Source organism: Zingiber officinale, chromosome 9B, assembly GCF_018446385.1.
Source record: "Zingiber officinale cultivar Zhangliang chromosome 9B, Zo_v1.1, whole genome shotgun sequence".
NCBI lineage: Eukaryota > Viridiplantae > Streptophyta > Magnoliopsida > Zingiberales > Zingiberaceae > Zingiber > Zingiber officinale.
Genome location: NC_056003.1, coordinates 4,085,859 through 4,102,066, shown reverse-complemented (window position 1 = coordinate 4,102,066; position 16,208 = coordinate 4,085,859). Strand labels below are relative to the sequence as shown.

Here is a 16,208-nt window from a genome sequence, read left to right as displayed (position 1 = left end):
AGACCGAACATCTTTTCAGAAATATAAGATCAGGGATCATATGACAATTTTACCTTACGTACCTTTTAGTAAATTTCCTAAAGAAAAGTAATCATAAAGCTTTATCTATCAAGAACGTTTTGTCCCCAGAACACGTTACGTGTAGACCAGAGCCTGCCACGTGGAGACGGTGGACCCTTGTTTTCTATTGCAACCAAAAATGCTCTTCCGGGTATCGCATTCGATTCAGGTCCGAGTCACCCGATCCGTGCACGGGATCCGAACGCAGCCTCCGCCTAGCTCGCTTAGGTCATAGCCGCGGAATCGGTGGCGAAGCTCAGATTACTTCCGTCGCTGTCTTCGTTCGCGAGTGGTGGAGTTCTTGGTTGAAGGTACAATCACTAGAGAGAGAGAGAGAGAGAGAGAGATGAATGCGTTCAGGTTAGCGGGGGATATGACCCATCTCTTCAGCATCATATTGCTCCTTCTCAAGATCCGGACCACGAAATCTTGTGCCGGTACGAGTAACGTCAATCTGCGCTCCTCCCCTTTTCTTTCACTGCAATAGGATTGTAATCTTTCTACGTCTTGTTTTTTGCCCTCCATTTTTCTTTCAGCATCTACACTTCCCATCTAGCATATAAAAATTGCAATGGTAAGACGGTGAATATAGCACAAAATGGAGGAAGCCAAAATTAAATTTATTGTTTTTAAATACATAATGAGTTGTTATAAGGTTAGGAGAAATCGTCTTGACCTTGTGTTATTATTCAGTGTTGGAAGCAAAGTGCTACACTCAGAATTGTATGGTATGTTAGCTACTTCGGCTGTTTGATTTCCTGATAGATATATGGTGCAATTAAAGTTCTAGGAAAAAAAAAGTTGACGGAAACTTAAGCTATCAAGCGTTCGATTGACTAGGTTACTAAAGAGACTACTATTTAATCCTTGACTTGCTCTGTATTAACCATCATCTTAATTTCGAAATTAACTTTAACTGATTAACCAACAAACTCTCAACTTAAGTTAACATTGGATATCATGCGTTCGCAATATTTTTATTTTTTTAATTGGAGTGCTAGAAAGTACAAGTTTTAATTCTTGTTTATCCGTGCTCATCTTGGAGAGAAAGAATGTTGCTGTCTTTGAGCATTCATCAGGGAAGTTAAATGGCAGCTTCCAGTGGCATGCGATCTTCAGTTTTAATATCAAGTTTTTTGACTGCATGTTTTCTTCTTTATCTGTTGAGATCCTAAGTTTCCTTTTCAATTACTAGTGGGTTTTCACATGCTATGGGTTTCTTCTTGGCATGTAGGAGCACAAAATAAACTTTTTGACCTGATATTTTGTTTTTCCGCTCTATTCATGCAATAGGAAAGTATTGGCTTAAATAAAAACTCATGCCCACGCGTTTTTTATTAAAATATTGCACAAGGTGAGAAACATTTGATAATGTGCTGTGTCTTATTCCAAAAAGCAGATCCATTCGTATGGATGTATTGTGTCTCACTTTCACCTTATTACGTACACATATGCATATGCACTCACATATTGCTATTCTTTAGGATGTCCAACTAAGTCATTGGTACCAATCAAATTTAAAATATGGTTTAATTACATGCATATGTGAACACAACCAATGGTAAATAATTTATATGAATCAATGTCCTGCTTATTCATTTTGTATTGATGTGAAATTCATACACTTACATATAGTTGACAATCTGTAATTAATTTACTGGATTTTTTTAAAAATTCATACACTTGCAGTCAGTTAATAAAACTGTAATTCATTCACTGAAATTCTTTTACAATTTGATCTTATTATATCAATGACATTGCTTCCTTTTCTTTCCAAAGTCATTCTTCAATTTTTAGCTGAGACAATCTCATTGTCCAACTTGTATGTATGTGTAAAACGTATAATGCTAGCTATTTCTGTCTTTACTTGTGACTGTTGTTATTTTATGAATCTATTTTTTCCCATCTTTTTTTGAACCCTTCTAACTTATTGTAATCTGTTATTGTTCAATGATGGTTTGTTTCTGATGTGTACCTTCTTTTCAGGCATATCACTTAAGACTCAAGAGTTGTATGTCATCATATTCATCGCACGATATCTTGACTTGTTCACAAAGTATTATTCACTCTATAACTCTATGATGAAAGTTGTATTCCTTGGCACCTCCATTTGCATAGTTTGGTATATGCGATACCATAAAGTTGTTAGGCAGACATACAACAAGAATGAAGATACTTTCCAGCATTTTTTCCTCTTGGTACCATGTTTTGTGTTGGCTCTTCTGATACATCATTCGTTTACCATCATCGAGGTAATTCCTTCTATTGGAAGCTGCTTTTGCTATGTGACAGATTGTAGAGCTCTGAGCATGTTTTTTCTGATTGATAGATTTTCTGCAATTGTTCATAACTTGTTGCTTGATGTTCTTCTGTACACAAAAGTTTCCATTATTCCAGTTTACAATAATTTTTATGATGTTTTAATTGTAATTTCAATGTGGTCTGCCATTATCGCCGTCATGTAACCTCTTGTAAACAATTTTATAATATTATGTGCCTAATGTTCCAGAATCTGGAATTCAATTCTTAACTATCCTCTTTTTTATCACCTTATTTGTTAATTGCCCATTCAAAAAATTCCACCTAATTCAATGTGCATGCGTTCATAACATTTTGATTTTAGTTTTGTTTTTGTCTGGGTGTTATTTTAGTCTGTGAACATATCAGTGTCATATTTAACTTTGAATTATTATCGCCTAGTGCTTTTCTTTAATATTGTAGCCAGGTTGGTATTTGACCTTTGTGATGCATCTTGTAACTTTGTTAGGAACTTTCCTGTGCTGTATTCAAACCTTGTTCATTTGTATCAACAACTTAGAGATCAAAGAAAACATATTGTCTAGAATTGTATATCAAGATAATGTTGATTTGATTAAAATGTGTTCAGACTTTAATCCATCTAAAATCGAAGGATTTGACAAATCTTCATTTCAGATTGTTTATGGGATCTCAATAGCCAATGCCATTATGTTGATTTTACACTTTCCCATGATTTCAAGTGTCAATCCGTACCAGACAGCATATGACCTTATTGTTCACCTGTTACAAAAATGATGAGTTTGTCGAATACTATGCTTCTTCTGTATTGAACCGTTGACTGACTGAATTTTATTTGTTCTAATAGTAATTCTTGGTTCAATTAAGGTTTTTTCTGCCATGTTTAATCTGAGCAATCATTATGTCACGTCCCGAGGGTAAGGTTGTCTGACAAAAATCGGACAACACTTCCTCTGTAGTAGTGACAAATGAAACCAGTATACGTTGCCCTAAGCATGGTTTAAAGTGTCGTGCCGAAACGGGCGAAATGGGCGAAACGTCTCTTTCCGTTCGGCGACCGACATTGGCACGACCCCGGCATCAGACCCACGACAGATGTGATGTGTTGTGCGACCCCGTGGTCACAGCAGAGGGGTCGCTCGACCCTGCAACAGTAGCGGAGAGGTCACAACCCTTCCGCTGCCGCTGTGGAGGCATCGTGCGACCCTGCGCTCACTGCAGAGGGGTTGCACGACCAACGTGGTCGCACCGAAGGAGTCATGCAATCCCTACGGCCATGGATAGTCGCACAATCCTGTGACAGCACCGAAGTCGTGCGGGCTCGTGAGTGGTGACGGATTTCAGATTTTTTTTTAATTAAACTTAGGTTAATTTTTTTAATCAACTCCTAGTTATAGTGGAGATAATCTAAAGAGACTTTATTAAACCCTAATAAAATTATCTAATTAATTTTATATTTCATTTATTTTAATTTAAAAAATATAATAAAATTTTTATGTATCTATTTTCATATCTTTTTCTTTTTTAAAAGATTATTTTTTATCTTGTTTATTTTTTAAATATTTATGTTAAAAATTTTATTTTTTAATTAATATATTTTATATTTAAAAAATACTGAAATTATATCGGCACAGCACGATACGGTACCGAAACTGTATCGTTTCGGTCCAGGATCGAAACCTCAGCACGGGTCGAAATTTTAAACCTTGGTCCTAAGGCTACTCACAAGCCATCAACAGCTCACACGGCTGGATATAAAACACAACCATGCAGTTATATACACAACCCACATAACTGGAACAAAAAGAACATAATCACGTAGTTGTATAATAAGCAGCACACACGGCTGGAACAAAACACAACAGAAGTCACAAAATAACCAATACAAAATCACAAAACAACTAACTGCGTCTGGCTTGACACAACAACAACAAACCACATCAACACAAATACAGAAACCACAAAACTAAACTCCATACAAAAGATACATATACATGAATAAGTCCAAAGCCAATAATACAACCGGAAGTAATAACAGAAAAATTGCTCGTGACATGGGACTGGTGGACAGGATCTTCAAGCTACTCCTAACTCCTTTACCTGTTCCCTGGCGGAAAAAAATCAGTTTATGGGGTGGTGAGTGCTGAGACTCAGCGGGTAATAGACAGATAGTGCATGAACATAATAAAGAACTAGAGATACAAAGGAATACAGTCTCATAGGGAAAATAACAGATACTATCATGATATCATAATAAATGTTCATACCTGAAATCATATCCTAGGCTAGTAATAGAAAGTCAGGAGTAATATAGATCTACTACAGTACTGATCATAACTACAAGGGTAACATGTGAGGTATATACATATTACCAATAAGTACGCCCTAAACACATACACAGGTATATATCTCAATATTTGTATGCATATCAGCTTAAACAAGTATAACAACAAAAGCGTATGTACGGATGATCACCCCGCTTACCTCTTTGCATCATGACCCCTATATGGTCGAAAGGCCGGATAAATGACAACTGTACAACACTCCAGCCGCCACTACTCTCGAGTGACCGAGTGGACAGGCGCATAGTAGCTAACTAGCTACGTAGCAATGGGGGTCCTTGTTGCTCGCATCTCCAGCCGCCACTACTCATGAGTGACCGAGTGGGAGCATTACAGGACAAGCGCCACACTCCAGCTACCACTACCCATGAGTGGCCGAGTGTGCGACCCTGATCAACGACTCCCTCGACCACAAAGGAGAATTTGCCGTTGACATGCATGCAATGATATGATGCGCAAGATGCAACAGTCATGATATATATAAACAGAAATTATGTATGCTACACCAGCATGCTTAATAAGGTATGTGAATAAACAACAATCAAAGCAAATAAGCATGGTATCTAGTATCTGCTAAATATCATAGATGACAACGAGAGACTGAATAGACATCGAATCGATTATCCAAAGATTGAGTGGATAAGTATCAAACTCAGGAAAAATACGAGTAGAGTCAAGGTAAATACAACAACTATCCAAATATATAGCTCATGCACCAAGGTCAAAGTACTAAAGAGACAAAGCAGGAAGTACCCACCTTTATTTGTCGATCGTGATAAACCAATCTCACGTCGAGACGCTCGTCTCGAATTAACGTTCTTCAAATCACATGATGTACAATTTAACTAATCACATATACAACAACTAGCTAAACCCAAAACTCAAATCTTAATTCGATTAGGTAACTATGTTAATTCCACCTAATGATCCAAATCCAATTAGATGATAAATTCATCCTTAATCCACCGATCAATTACTTAATTCTCACTAATCAATCATAACAATCCCAATCAGTTAATGATTCCCTTTTACACCATCATTTAATCCATGTATCAACTACAAGCATAATGAACCAATAGGATGATAATTAATCACAACTACATTAGATTTAAGTATCCTTGAGCATTCCACCACCAAAATGAATTAAATAACCCTAATTAATCCACCATCCAAATATAAACTCAATTACATCTCAACAATAACATAATCATCCATATTCCACAATCAATTACCACTAATCATCACACTCATCAAAATTGTCTTTCCCATCACCCATCTAATTAACCAAACCATCACATAATAACACACTCCAAATCTGATATTAATACATTTATTGATCAAATCATTGTTGAACCATGAAATTAACCTTAATAACCGCCTTCTTTAAATCCTTGGCCGAAGAAGGATAGCCACCGCAAATCAAGAACTCCAAATCTGCCATATAAACCAAATTCGGACCGGTATTACTCCCCCATTAATCTCCATAACAAAATCTAAGAACCAGATCTAGGTTTACTAAATAACAATTCAAATTCCAAGAAATGGTATCGATCCAATGAAACAACCAAGATAGGATTCCATCCGTCATTAATCCAAATCTACACACTTACCCAAATCCAGATCTGTAGCTGCATAGTGAAGGATCCAGGGCTACCATGATGCCGATCCAGTAAAGAGGAGGACAGCGACGGCTGGGTGATCGGAGGAAAGAGAGGAGCATGACAAACAACGACCAACACCAATCGCCATTCAATGATGTATAGATTGAAACCAATCTCCTTTCGACAACGCCAACAAAAGGAGAGGTCTCACTTGTTGGCCAGCGGCGTCAGCGATAGGGCTCGGATAGCCAGCGTCGGGCTGCAAGGGAAGAAGGAAGCTCATGAGAGGGAAAGCGTTGACGGATCGGAGCTAGGGCACGAGTTCCCCTCTTGGCTGAAGACCCGCATGCACAAAGGAAGTGACTCAGTGAGGAAGACAGTGGCGGGGCGGGCTCGGGCAATCTGTGGAGGAGAAAGGAGGCTCGACCGGTGATGGCTTGGACAACGCCGGCACGGTCAAGAATTGGCGACATCAGGGGCAGAGACGCGATGAACAAAGCCATCAGGGAAGGAGTAGAGGAGAAGCGGCGTTTAAAGGGAGCTAGGTCACTGTGGCAAGATTTAATACAGGGTTTAATCAATATAACCCTAAGTTAATTTTTCAATCACCTCCCACTTGATGGTTATTCCATATAGGACTCCTCTGAGACCAATAGATCTGTCTCCTCAAAACATATCATAGGCCTCCGATTAAATCCTGAAAAATTTCTAAAGAATCCAATAAGGTTATTTCTCTAATAACACTTATTATTTAATTGTCGGATCTTACACACTATCTAAGTGAATTTCTAGGATCCTTTAGCTATGCTGTACAATTGTCACAGGATGTGAATTAAGCTGATCATTGTCACTGAAATTATGAACTTTTTAAAGAGTTTACTCTTTGTTTACATTCTTCTTCTGATCTTATTCACCATAGCCATCTCATAAATTTATAATTTAGAATTGCAACAGTATGTTCTTTCAATACAATTTATAGTAAATATAACAAGTTGTTCAGGTTACAATGTAATTGAAGAAATTTTTTATTCATGTGCAGTACTGGTTCCATTTTTTTTTTTTTTTTGACTAGCCAGGTGGTACTAGTAAGGCTGGTATACTGAACAATATACACATGCCTATTTGCTGGTGCTTATCATAAAGAAAATCACTGAAAGAAAGAGAAAATGATTGTCAAACTGACTGTAAAGTGCTTGGAGTTTGTTTTACCTCCTAACTGTGTTATTGTAATAGTAAATAACAGTTGGCATGCGGTATCTAGTGGTTGATATATATGTCCACACTGAAACTTGAAACTTTGCATCCATGGTCTCAAAGCATGTAATTTTAAAATTAATTTTGTTCTCGGGTGGGTTTTATGGATATTGTCAAATTCTCTTGAAGATGCTAGCAACCTTACCACAGACCTTGCATTATTATGCATTATTGAAAATTGCTGAATTTTTAACTTAAATTGGTTTTTGTGTGTGAATAGATTTTATGGACATTCTCAATTTATCTTGAAGCTGTTGCAATCTTACCGCAATTGGTTTTGTTGCAAAGGTCAAGAAACATAGACAATTTGACAGGAAACTATGTTTTCTTTCTTGGGTATGTTCTAATCTCTTTGGTTATTCAGCATCAGTTTTATATCTATATGATTTTACTGAGCTTGAGAACACAAAGACACATTGTCCAAATTACTAGGCTAATTAAAAAATTGGGCCTCAGGCCTATTGGGCACAACTGACTAAGCACTTAAAATTTTTGAGACGATAACATCTCATTTAAGTTGCTATTAGATGATCAGAAAACAATAGGAATCATAGATCCTACCTGTTATCTGTTACAGATAGGGTCAAGGATATCAATATGGGATAGGGCTGAAGACCAAAGTTAATGTGTGATTTGAAGGCCTGAATGTATTTGAAAGAGTAAAAATGAACAACGTGAATTTTATATAATTTGCAAAACATACTTCTCAAGACATAAGCTTGTACTAGTCTGTTCAGTCTGCCCAGCTTGATTGTTCCATTAGGCCCTATCGGCATGATCGAGTCATCTGGTCTGATTGTTTCATACAACACCTCGGTTGGTTTAACAGGGTCAACCAATCTGTTTGTCCAACCTGCGCTGCTTGATTGACTGGATTGATGGAGTCATGAGACTACCCAATCCAATCGATCTGATTGTCCATACAACCCCACAGACCCTATCAGGCTTGTCCATCCTGAACCATATCTATTAAAAAGAAATAAAAAACTTGAAATAAATATTGTTGAGAAGCAATCTATAATTTTGCATTATTATTGAAGAGTTAAAGCGGGTAAAATCTAAAAATCTGTTTGCCAAATATGTAATATTGTTATAGTTAAAATTTGGAATTTTTTTAAAGCACTTATAATTTTGTAAGAGAGAAAATGAAACTAAATAATATCAAGGGTGCACATCTAATTTTATTAGAGTCAAATTGAGAATTAAAATTACTGAGAGGTAATTTATAATTTTTATAGCTATCTAAAGAGGGTAAAAAAGTATGTTTCAAGAAAATAAGGGTTAAATATGGGATATATATTGCCAATATCATCTAATAACTGAGATGATTCGTTCAAAGAGGATAAAAATGTACATTCAAAAAATATGAGGATAGATGTGTATTGCAATCTGTATGTGTCATGCTGAGAAGTCGCAGAGGTGCTTAACAGTTTTTAAAATATGTATAAGGCGTGTCCAATTGCTGAGGACATCCTACTTTGCATTTCCTCTCATTGCATGTACAGTATACTTTCACTTTCCTTCTAATTCTTCCTTTGGATCTTGTAGCCATATCTTGTAAATTCTGGAATATAAGTTTTTCCAGAGTCAACTTTATTCATCAAGTTCACTCGGGAAAAAAAAAAATCTGATCCTACTACCACATCAGATTCTCGATGCCATGTGTTGACATTTCTATGGTGTGGAAATCCAAGAGGTCGCTGCAAACATGGTGTGAAATGTCATCCTGGGAAATATTTTCTCGATGTCTAGCCGTCTAGGGCAAGTTTGCATGTATATGACCCCATCTGATTCACTATTCTAGCTCTCTGTATGTACATTCCAAGTAAAAGAAATCCTGCTTAAACTTTAATGTTTTTAAACATGATTTCTCCATAGCTGACACTCATCCTGCATTTTTTCTCTTATGCTTTATCATATGCTTGCTTCATTATTTTGTTTACTTCTAGTTATATTACATATCATGTCAGGATATTTTTATTACTTGATTTCCTTTGCTTTGTTTAATGATGTTTCTTCCTATCTTAGGGCTTATAGGGCGTTGTACTTGTTGAATTGGATGTATCGATTCTTCACTGAGAACCACCAGTTTCGCTGGATACGTGAGTACTTATCTAGTTAAACTATTTTCTTAATAAAATTTATTGAGCGTGCTTTGGCCACTTCAATCCTTTTTATTCAAAATAAAACGTAAAACTGTTTTCCCTTTCCAACAACTATTTTGTTTTGTTAATCTAAAGGTTCTACATATCTTGATGAACTTACCTGATATCAGATGGAATGTTTGATGCTTGATGGGAGTTCTCTTGCTTTAGACTGTTAATTGAATTCTCATTGTGTTGTCCAACCTTGTTCCAAAAATCCCGTGAAATAAATAGCAAAGAACTTCAAGGAAATTAGCTCATCCTGATATCTATTCGTGTCAGCATAAGTTGATTCAGATACTTGTCCAATCTAAATACAGTCTTGTCGTGATCACACACGACCATTCAGTTGCTTTTGTTATACATCAATTCGACTCTTCTTCTCAGCTCTATTATCATGCCATGCCTTAACCTCAGAATACTAATCGAATTATCAGCATCAGACCGCTCAATAACTATGCTTCTTTTTTCCTCCAGCAATCTTTTTTATTTCATAAAAAAATCTGATAAATGCTTGAAGAAGTGATTTAAAAAGTACACATAGATGCGTACTTTGATTTTCCATGTTTTGAAGTATGGTATACCTATTCAACATGGGGTCTTAAAAGATTTATTTATTTATCTCTAGTCGTTGTGTTCTCTACCATCATATTTGATTGAGTCTTCCTTTCTCTTATTCCATTGAACATTAAGGCATGCAAAGTAACGAGCCAAACAGGACGTCTACTGATAATTTGTTCTATAGTCTATATAACTGATGGACATATATCCCCTTACTGCAGCTTGGCTATCTGGACTGGTTCAAACGGCTCTTTATGCCGATTTCTTTTACTACTACATAATGAGGTAATCACCTCCTCGTGTGCTTTAAATTGAGCTACTGCACTGTAAAAATATACTTACAGTTTGCTGTTTTGTAATCAACAGTTGGAAGAATCGAGAAAAATTCAAGCTTCCTGCTTGACAGATAAAGGTACAGTGATTGTTCTCTCTGGTTGGTGATGACTTCAGGTTGAGCTATGGCAGTTCCAATACGATGACTTCTAATTCTTAATCAAATTCAATTACTTCAGGTTGAGCATCCGATTCTGCCTTGAGAAAGTTGTTTCTTGCTCACTTCTGGATCGTAATAGCAGTTCCTAGTTCAACAAATTCCAGCACAACTAATCACAAGTGTCTGTTGCTCAGCCGGATTTCTTCATTTGATGAACTAGATGACTGCTTCGTGGGCCAATGATATCTTTTTTTTTAATCGACTAATTGAATGTACTTGAACAAATAATATCAACTACAGGTTGTTCTAATATGATTATAATATCATATTTCACAGGCCATTAGCATCCACAACAACAATACTATGCCATTGACACTCGTTTTGACATGAGCTATCTTAGTATTCTTATTCTTATATTTTCAAAATAATATAAATTTTAAAATTTTAATAATTAATTATTTTAAAATTTAACTAACTAGTTTTTTGTGGGCTATGAAGGGATCACATAAGTAGAAGATGAGAAATAGAAGATGAGAAATGTGAGAGTGTTTGTTAAATTAAATACGTGAATATATGATGGTGAAATATTATGTGAATATATGATGATGGATGAGATAAAAAAGTGGTGAAATAGTATCTGTCGAGAAAAAAATTGAAGATGCCATATATATTTAGATAATCAATAAATATCTTAAATTAAGTGATATAAAATTTGATAAATATATATATTAATTGAGAAAAAGAAAGATGAAAAAAAAATTTAATTAACACCTTAGAGATCGAGCTTAATAATATAAGATGATTCTCATTTAGTAAATAAACTCCCGGTCAGTGTGATTGTGAAAGCTTATTAATTTTCTCCTTTATCACGTGCTGATTACTTAAGATACTAAATGAAAAGAAGTTACATTTTACCTTCCAACAACTCACATCGCAGTTTGACTTCGAACCATTCCTTCAAATCGAGTTTCCACCATGTCGAACTTCTCATTGGAAAATCCGCAGCTGGAGGGGCTTTAACCGTCCTCCTTGGCTAGCTTCAAATCCATGGAGAACGATGATGGAGTTTCTTTGGAAAGTGGCGAAAGAAGTCCTCTGCTGGATAAGGTGGCTCTCAGATCTCCTTTCCTACCGCTTTTTTCATTGTCGTTTTGTTCATGCTCATCATGAATAAAGATGGCGATTTAGCAATTAAATCTTGTTCCGACCTCTGAAGGAACTTGAATTTGTTTTGTTTTACTTGTTCTTATAGGTTGGTAAATTCGCTAGTGGGTTCCTAAGAACCCTTTGCCGTCTAGGGTTAATAAGTCCATTCCATGGTTGAAATTTCTGTATTTTTCCTGCACTTTTGCTTCATCTGTAGTCTCTTTCCCTTATTTTTCCTTTTTTAAAACCTCAGTTGCTCGATCTGCAGAACATCTATCTCAATGGGCATTTGGGCGGAATTTCTTGTTTTTACATGCGTAGATTCGTGAGGTTTACCTTTTTTTGTGGATAATTTTTACGGGGTAAACCATTGTTCCTTGATTGGCGCACCTTGAGTTGTTGTGAGGATGACTAATTTTACAAGTGCAGTAAAGATTTTCTCTCCTTCCTTTGAAGTTCTATAAGCCATTGTTCCTTTATCTTATCGTGAATCTTAGAGTTGTGGCAAGGATAACCAAGTTCATGAAGGAAGCATAGATTCTCTCTCCTTCCTATGAGTTCTATAAAAATCAAGTGGGATTGAAGGAAAGGATAGATTGATCAAGTTCTTCAAAGCCATCTCACTTTGACCAAATTAACACGGTTTCATCATTTCAATTCTCAATTTAACCAAATTTTAGTGAGTTGTGTCAATTTTCTAATCTAATCTAACTAATTTCTAGTTAATTGCTTTAAATCTCTCCTTTTTAAAAACCTTCTCAGTTTTGTGAGATGATGATTGTTTTTTGAAAACAAAATGAGACAGACTATTGCCGATACTGATCTAACTCGGGCAATCCTAGCTACATCATTGTTTCCCTTTATGTATATTTGAAAAGTTAAACAAAATATCACGCAATAGTATTTGGAGTGCTTTTACTGTGACTAGATTCTAGAAGTATGATGATCTCGTATGGACTGGCAAAACGAGATACTAGTTCATTACTTACTAGTTACCTGGACACTCATTGCAGAGCCAATCATCAAGGCATTTTGAAGACAATGGTTCTGAGGAGATCGATCAAAGATCTGAGCCACAAAGTGTAACTTCTATCTCCAAGGCACCACCAATAATCTTAGGTAAGTATTGATTATATTTTTCTCATACTTTATGTGATAGCCTTTGTCTTATCAAGAACGGATACTAACAATATCTGGTAGTACATCCTATAAAAATTAATTGAACAATCATATATTCCTAAATACTTGAACGTTAGTAATATGCTATGTTGATGTTGCAGCATTTTCATTCCTGGAAGGTATTGCTTTCAATGGCATTGGCATAAACTTAGTTTTGTATCTTGGTTCTGTCCTTCATTGGCCTATTTCTTCAAGTGCTGCAAATGTTTCCTTTTGGGGTGGAACTACATATTTCACACCACTGCTTGGTGGCCTCCTCGCTGACACCTATTTTGGAAATTACAGGACAATTGTAATATCCATCATATTGTACCTACTTGTATGTAAACTACACTCAAAACATTTCACTAAATGTTCTTGAAATACTTGTTAGTTATCATAATAATGCTATGGTTTTGCTTTCTAATGTCTGCAGGGGTTGGTGATTGTTACTTTATCTGCCACTATTCCATCATTAACACCTCCTTCATGTGATGGAAATTCATGTCAACCTGCAACTGCATTCCAAACGTTTGTGTTCTTTTCTGGGTTATATGTTATTGCCTTTGGGACTGGTGGAACCAGAGCAGCCTTGCTGCCCTTTGGTGCAGACCAATTTAATGAGGAGAAACCGATAGAAATGAGAAAGAAAGTATCCTTCTTCAGTTATTTTTATGTATGTTCCATGTTAGGATTGCTCTTTTCTGGTACTTTCATAGTTTGGATACAACAAAATGTCAGCTGGGCAATTGGATTTGGGATTTCAACATTTTGCATGGTTATAGCTTCTGGAGGCTTTTTACTTGGAACTTCAACATACAAGTTAACGATGCCAACTGGCAGTCCTTTGAAGAGTCTTCTTCAGGTTATTGTAGCTACTGTAAGGAAGATGCACGTGGAAACTCCAACCGACCCTAATTTACTTTACGTGGTAAACCAAGAGAAATCGTGCAAGAGGCGATTGGCACATACTGACGAATTCAGGTATTATGTTGGCAGATTTTGCATCTGGATCAGAAAGTCATTTAACCAGTTATCAAATAAATCAATGCATTCATTGAAGTACCATATCGTTTCTTTTTCAATCAAAATTCAAAGAAATTACCAGTTATCCAAAAGGCATTTTGCCTATGTCTTCACTAAGTCTATTACCCTATTTCTGCTTAATGAGAAAGTATATGGATACTTATTTGTAGCTGCACATGTTTAGCCTATTTCAGTTGTTGCTCGAATCCAGTTTTGAACAATTAATCATGTGGACTGCATTGAGTTATAATCATATCATTCGACTGCTGTGTTTATGAAGTGGCTAAGTTGTGGAATTAGCACAGGGCGTTTTAAAATTTGATCTTCTCTTTGAACTGCAATTGGATAAGCATTCTCATGTAGTTGTAGTTAACTATTTCTGAGCTTGTGTTTTCAGATTCTTTGACAAGGCAGCTACTATTTCAAATCTGGAGAGAAGCAGTGATTGTGCCCAGAGTTCATGGACCATTTGCACTGTAACTCAAGTGGAGGAGCTGAAGATACTTCTGCGGATGCTACCAATCTGGGCAACAAGTGTTGTGTATACTGCAGCATGCACTCAAATGAATAGCACTTTCATCCAACAGGGTAATGCAATGAACACAAGGATTGGATCCTTCACCATCCCCCCTGCATCACTTTCCTCCTTCGGAGTGATGTGTGTCATGATCTGGGTTTTCATTTACATCAGGGTTATATCCCCAGTAGTTGAGAGGTTCACTTCAAATGGAGCTGGACTTACTAATCTGCAGAGAATGGGAATTGGCCGTTTTACGATGATCATAGCCATGCTAACAGCTGGATTTATCGAAACAATTAGACTGAAGAGTGTGAAGCATGGTCACCTGATAAGCATAGGGTGGCAATTTCCCCAGTACTTTATTATCTCAGGTTCGGAGGTCTTCAATTACATCACGCAGCTCGAGTTCTTCTATGCACAGGCACCCGATAGCATGCGGAGCATCTGCACAGCATTCGCCTTGCTCTCAACTGCACTGGGAAATTACTTGAGCTCTTTCATAGTCACAGTCGTTTCTGCTGCTACAGCAAGCGACGGAAATCCTGGGTGGATCCCAGATGATCTGAACAAGGGGCACCTTGATTACTTCTTCTACGGTCTTGCAGGAATCTGCACAATAAATTTCTGCATTTATGCTTTTGTTGCCAGGAACTACAGGCTGAAGCAGGTCATAGAAGAATACTGAGAATGAAGTTTTCGAAGGATTTGTTTGAGCAAGTATCATCGAATTCTTTAATCATCATTGAATGTCGCGTCTAGAAGAAAAACTGAGACGGCATGTTATGTGGATGTTGATTGTTGAATGGATTGTTGTTCAATTATTTTCAAGTGATGCCATATTCTTTAGATATCTAATATGATTATGACATTTAAATTTTGATTATTGATGAGTACCAAAATATACTTTTACTATCATATATCAACTATAGAGAAGAAATATAAAATTAAGTCTTGACCAAAATTTAATTACTATCCTTCCAAGTTCATAAATTTATATTTCGTGTTCCACTATCGTGTGTAACGAGCCGAACCGAGCTGAACTTGAGTCTAATATTGTTTGCCTTGGTTCGATTTGTTTAAGTTATATTTCGGCTCGAGCTCGAATCGAGTTTTTATCACAAGGTTTGAGCTCAACTCGTTTTGGAATTATCAAATTCACGAATAGTTCGAACTCGGTTCGTTATTAATTTGATTATCATAGTTAATGAATCTAACTCGTTAAGCGAGCTTGAGCTTGTTTTTTGGCTTGTTTTAGAACTTGTTTTACAACTTATTAAGTAAGTTCGAAAATTTATTTGAATAAATATTTAACAAATTTAATAACTAAAATAATATAAATTCAACACATCATTAAATATTTCAAATTACTATATTAAACTTCTAAACTCAACACATCATTGAACATGCTCGCGAGCCCTTTAATCGAGCCAAGCTCAAGTTCGAGTTCACGAGCTTATAAATGAACTTGTTCTCGAGTCCTTTAAACGAGCCAAGCTCGAGTTTGAACTCACGAGCCTATAAACAGACATGTGTGTCAGTTTATGAGCTGAATGTCTTTAAGCTTGTGCTCAGCTTGATAAAATTGTCGAGCTCGACTCGATAAGATAAATAAACGAATTCAAATGAATTTTTTATCAAATCGAACTCTGAACAACTCATGAACGGTTTGGTTCATTTAATTCTGAA

General features: G+C 36.3%; 2 protein-coding genes across 2 annotated transcripts; both read left to right on the top strand.

The window, feature by feature from the left end:
- Positions 1 to 215: 215 nt before the first annotated feature.
- LOC122024682 (ER lumen protein-retaining receptor-like) lies at positions 216 to 11,059 on the top strand. The gene is made up of 7 exons (XM_042583354.1): positions 216 to 497; positions 2,047 to 2,312; positions 7,755 to 7,870; positions 9,563 to 9,636; positions 10,461 to 10,524; positions 10,606 to 10,651; positions 10,752 to 11,059. The coding sequence occupies exons 1-6, from the start codon at positions 407 to 409 to the stop codon at positions 10,640 to 10,642; spliced, it is 648 nt and encodes a 215-aa protein (XP_042439288.1). The 5' UTR covers positions 216 to 406; the 3' UTR covers positions 10,643 to 10,651; positions 10,752 to 11,059.
- Positions 11,060 to 11,578: 519 nt separating this feature from the next.
- LOC122023881 (protein NRT1/ PTR FAMILY 8.3-like) lies at positions 11,579 to 15,377 on the top strand. Its single transcript, XM_042582294.1, has 5 exons — positions 11,579 to 11,779; positions 12,832 to 12,937; positions 13,099 to 13,316; positions 13,413 to 13,960; positions 14,400 to 15,377. Exons 1-5 carry the CDS (start codon positions 11,720 to 11,722, stop codon positions 15,205 to 15,207), a joined length of 1,740 nt encoding a protein of 579 aa, XP_042438228.1. The 5' UTR covers positions 11,579 to 11,719; the 3' UTR covers positions 15,208 to 15,377.
- The last annotated feature ends 831 nt before the right edge of the window (positions 15,378 to 16,208 follow it).

Bases quoted from the DNA above. Each gene is read 5' to 3' on its own strand.
- LOC122024682 (XM_042583354.1), top strand. From the start codon at position 407: ATGAATGCGTTCAGGTTAGCGGGGGATATGACCCATCTCTTCAGCATC. The intron at 2,313-7,754 runs GTAATTCCTTCT...GTGTGTGAATAG, and splicing joins ATTCGTTTACCATCATCGAG to ATTTTATGGACATTCTCAAT. The intron at 10,525-10,605 runs GTAATCACCTCC...TGTAATCAACAG, and splicing joins TTTTACTACTACATAATGAG to TTGGAAGAATCGAGAAAAAT.
- LOC122023881 (XM_042582294.1), top strand. From the start codon at position 11,720: ATGGAGAACGATGATGGAGTTTCTTTGGAAAGTGGCGAAAGAAGTCCT. The intron at 12,938-13,098 runs GTAAGTATTGAT...TTGATGTTGCAG, and splicing joins GGCACCACCAATAATCTTAG to CATTTTCATTCCTGGAAGGT. The intron at 13,961-14,399 runs GTATTATGTTGG...TTGTGTTTTCAG, and splicing joins GCACATACTGACGAATTCAG to ATTCTTTGACAAGGCAGCTA.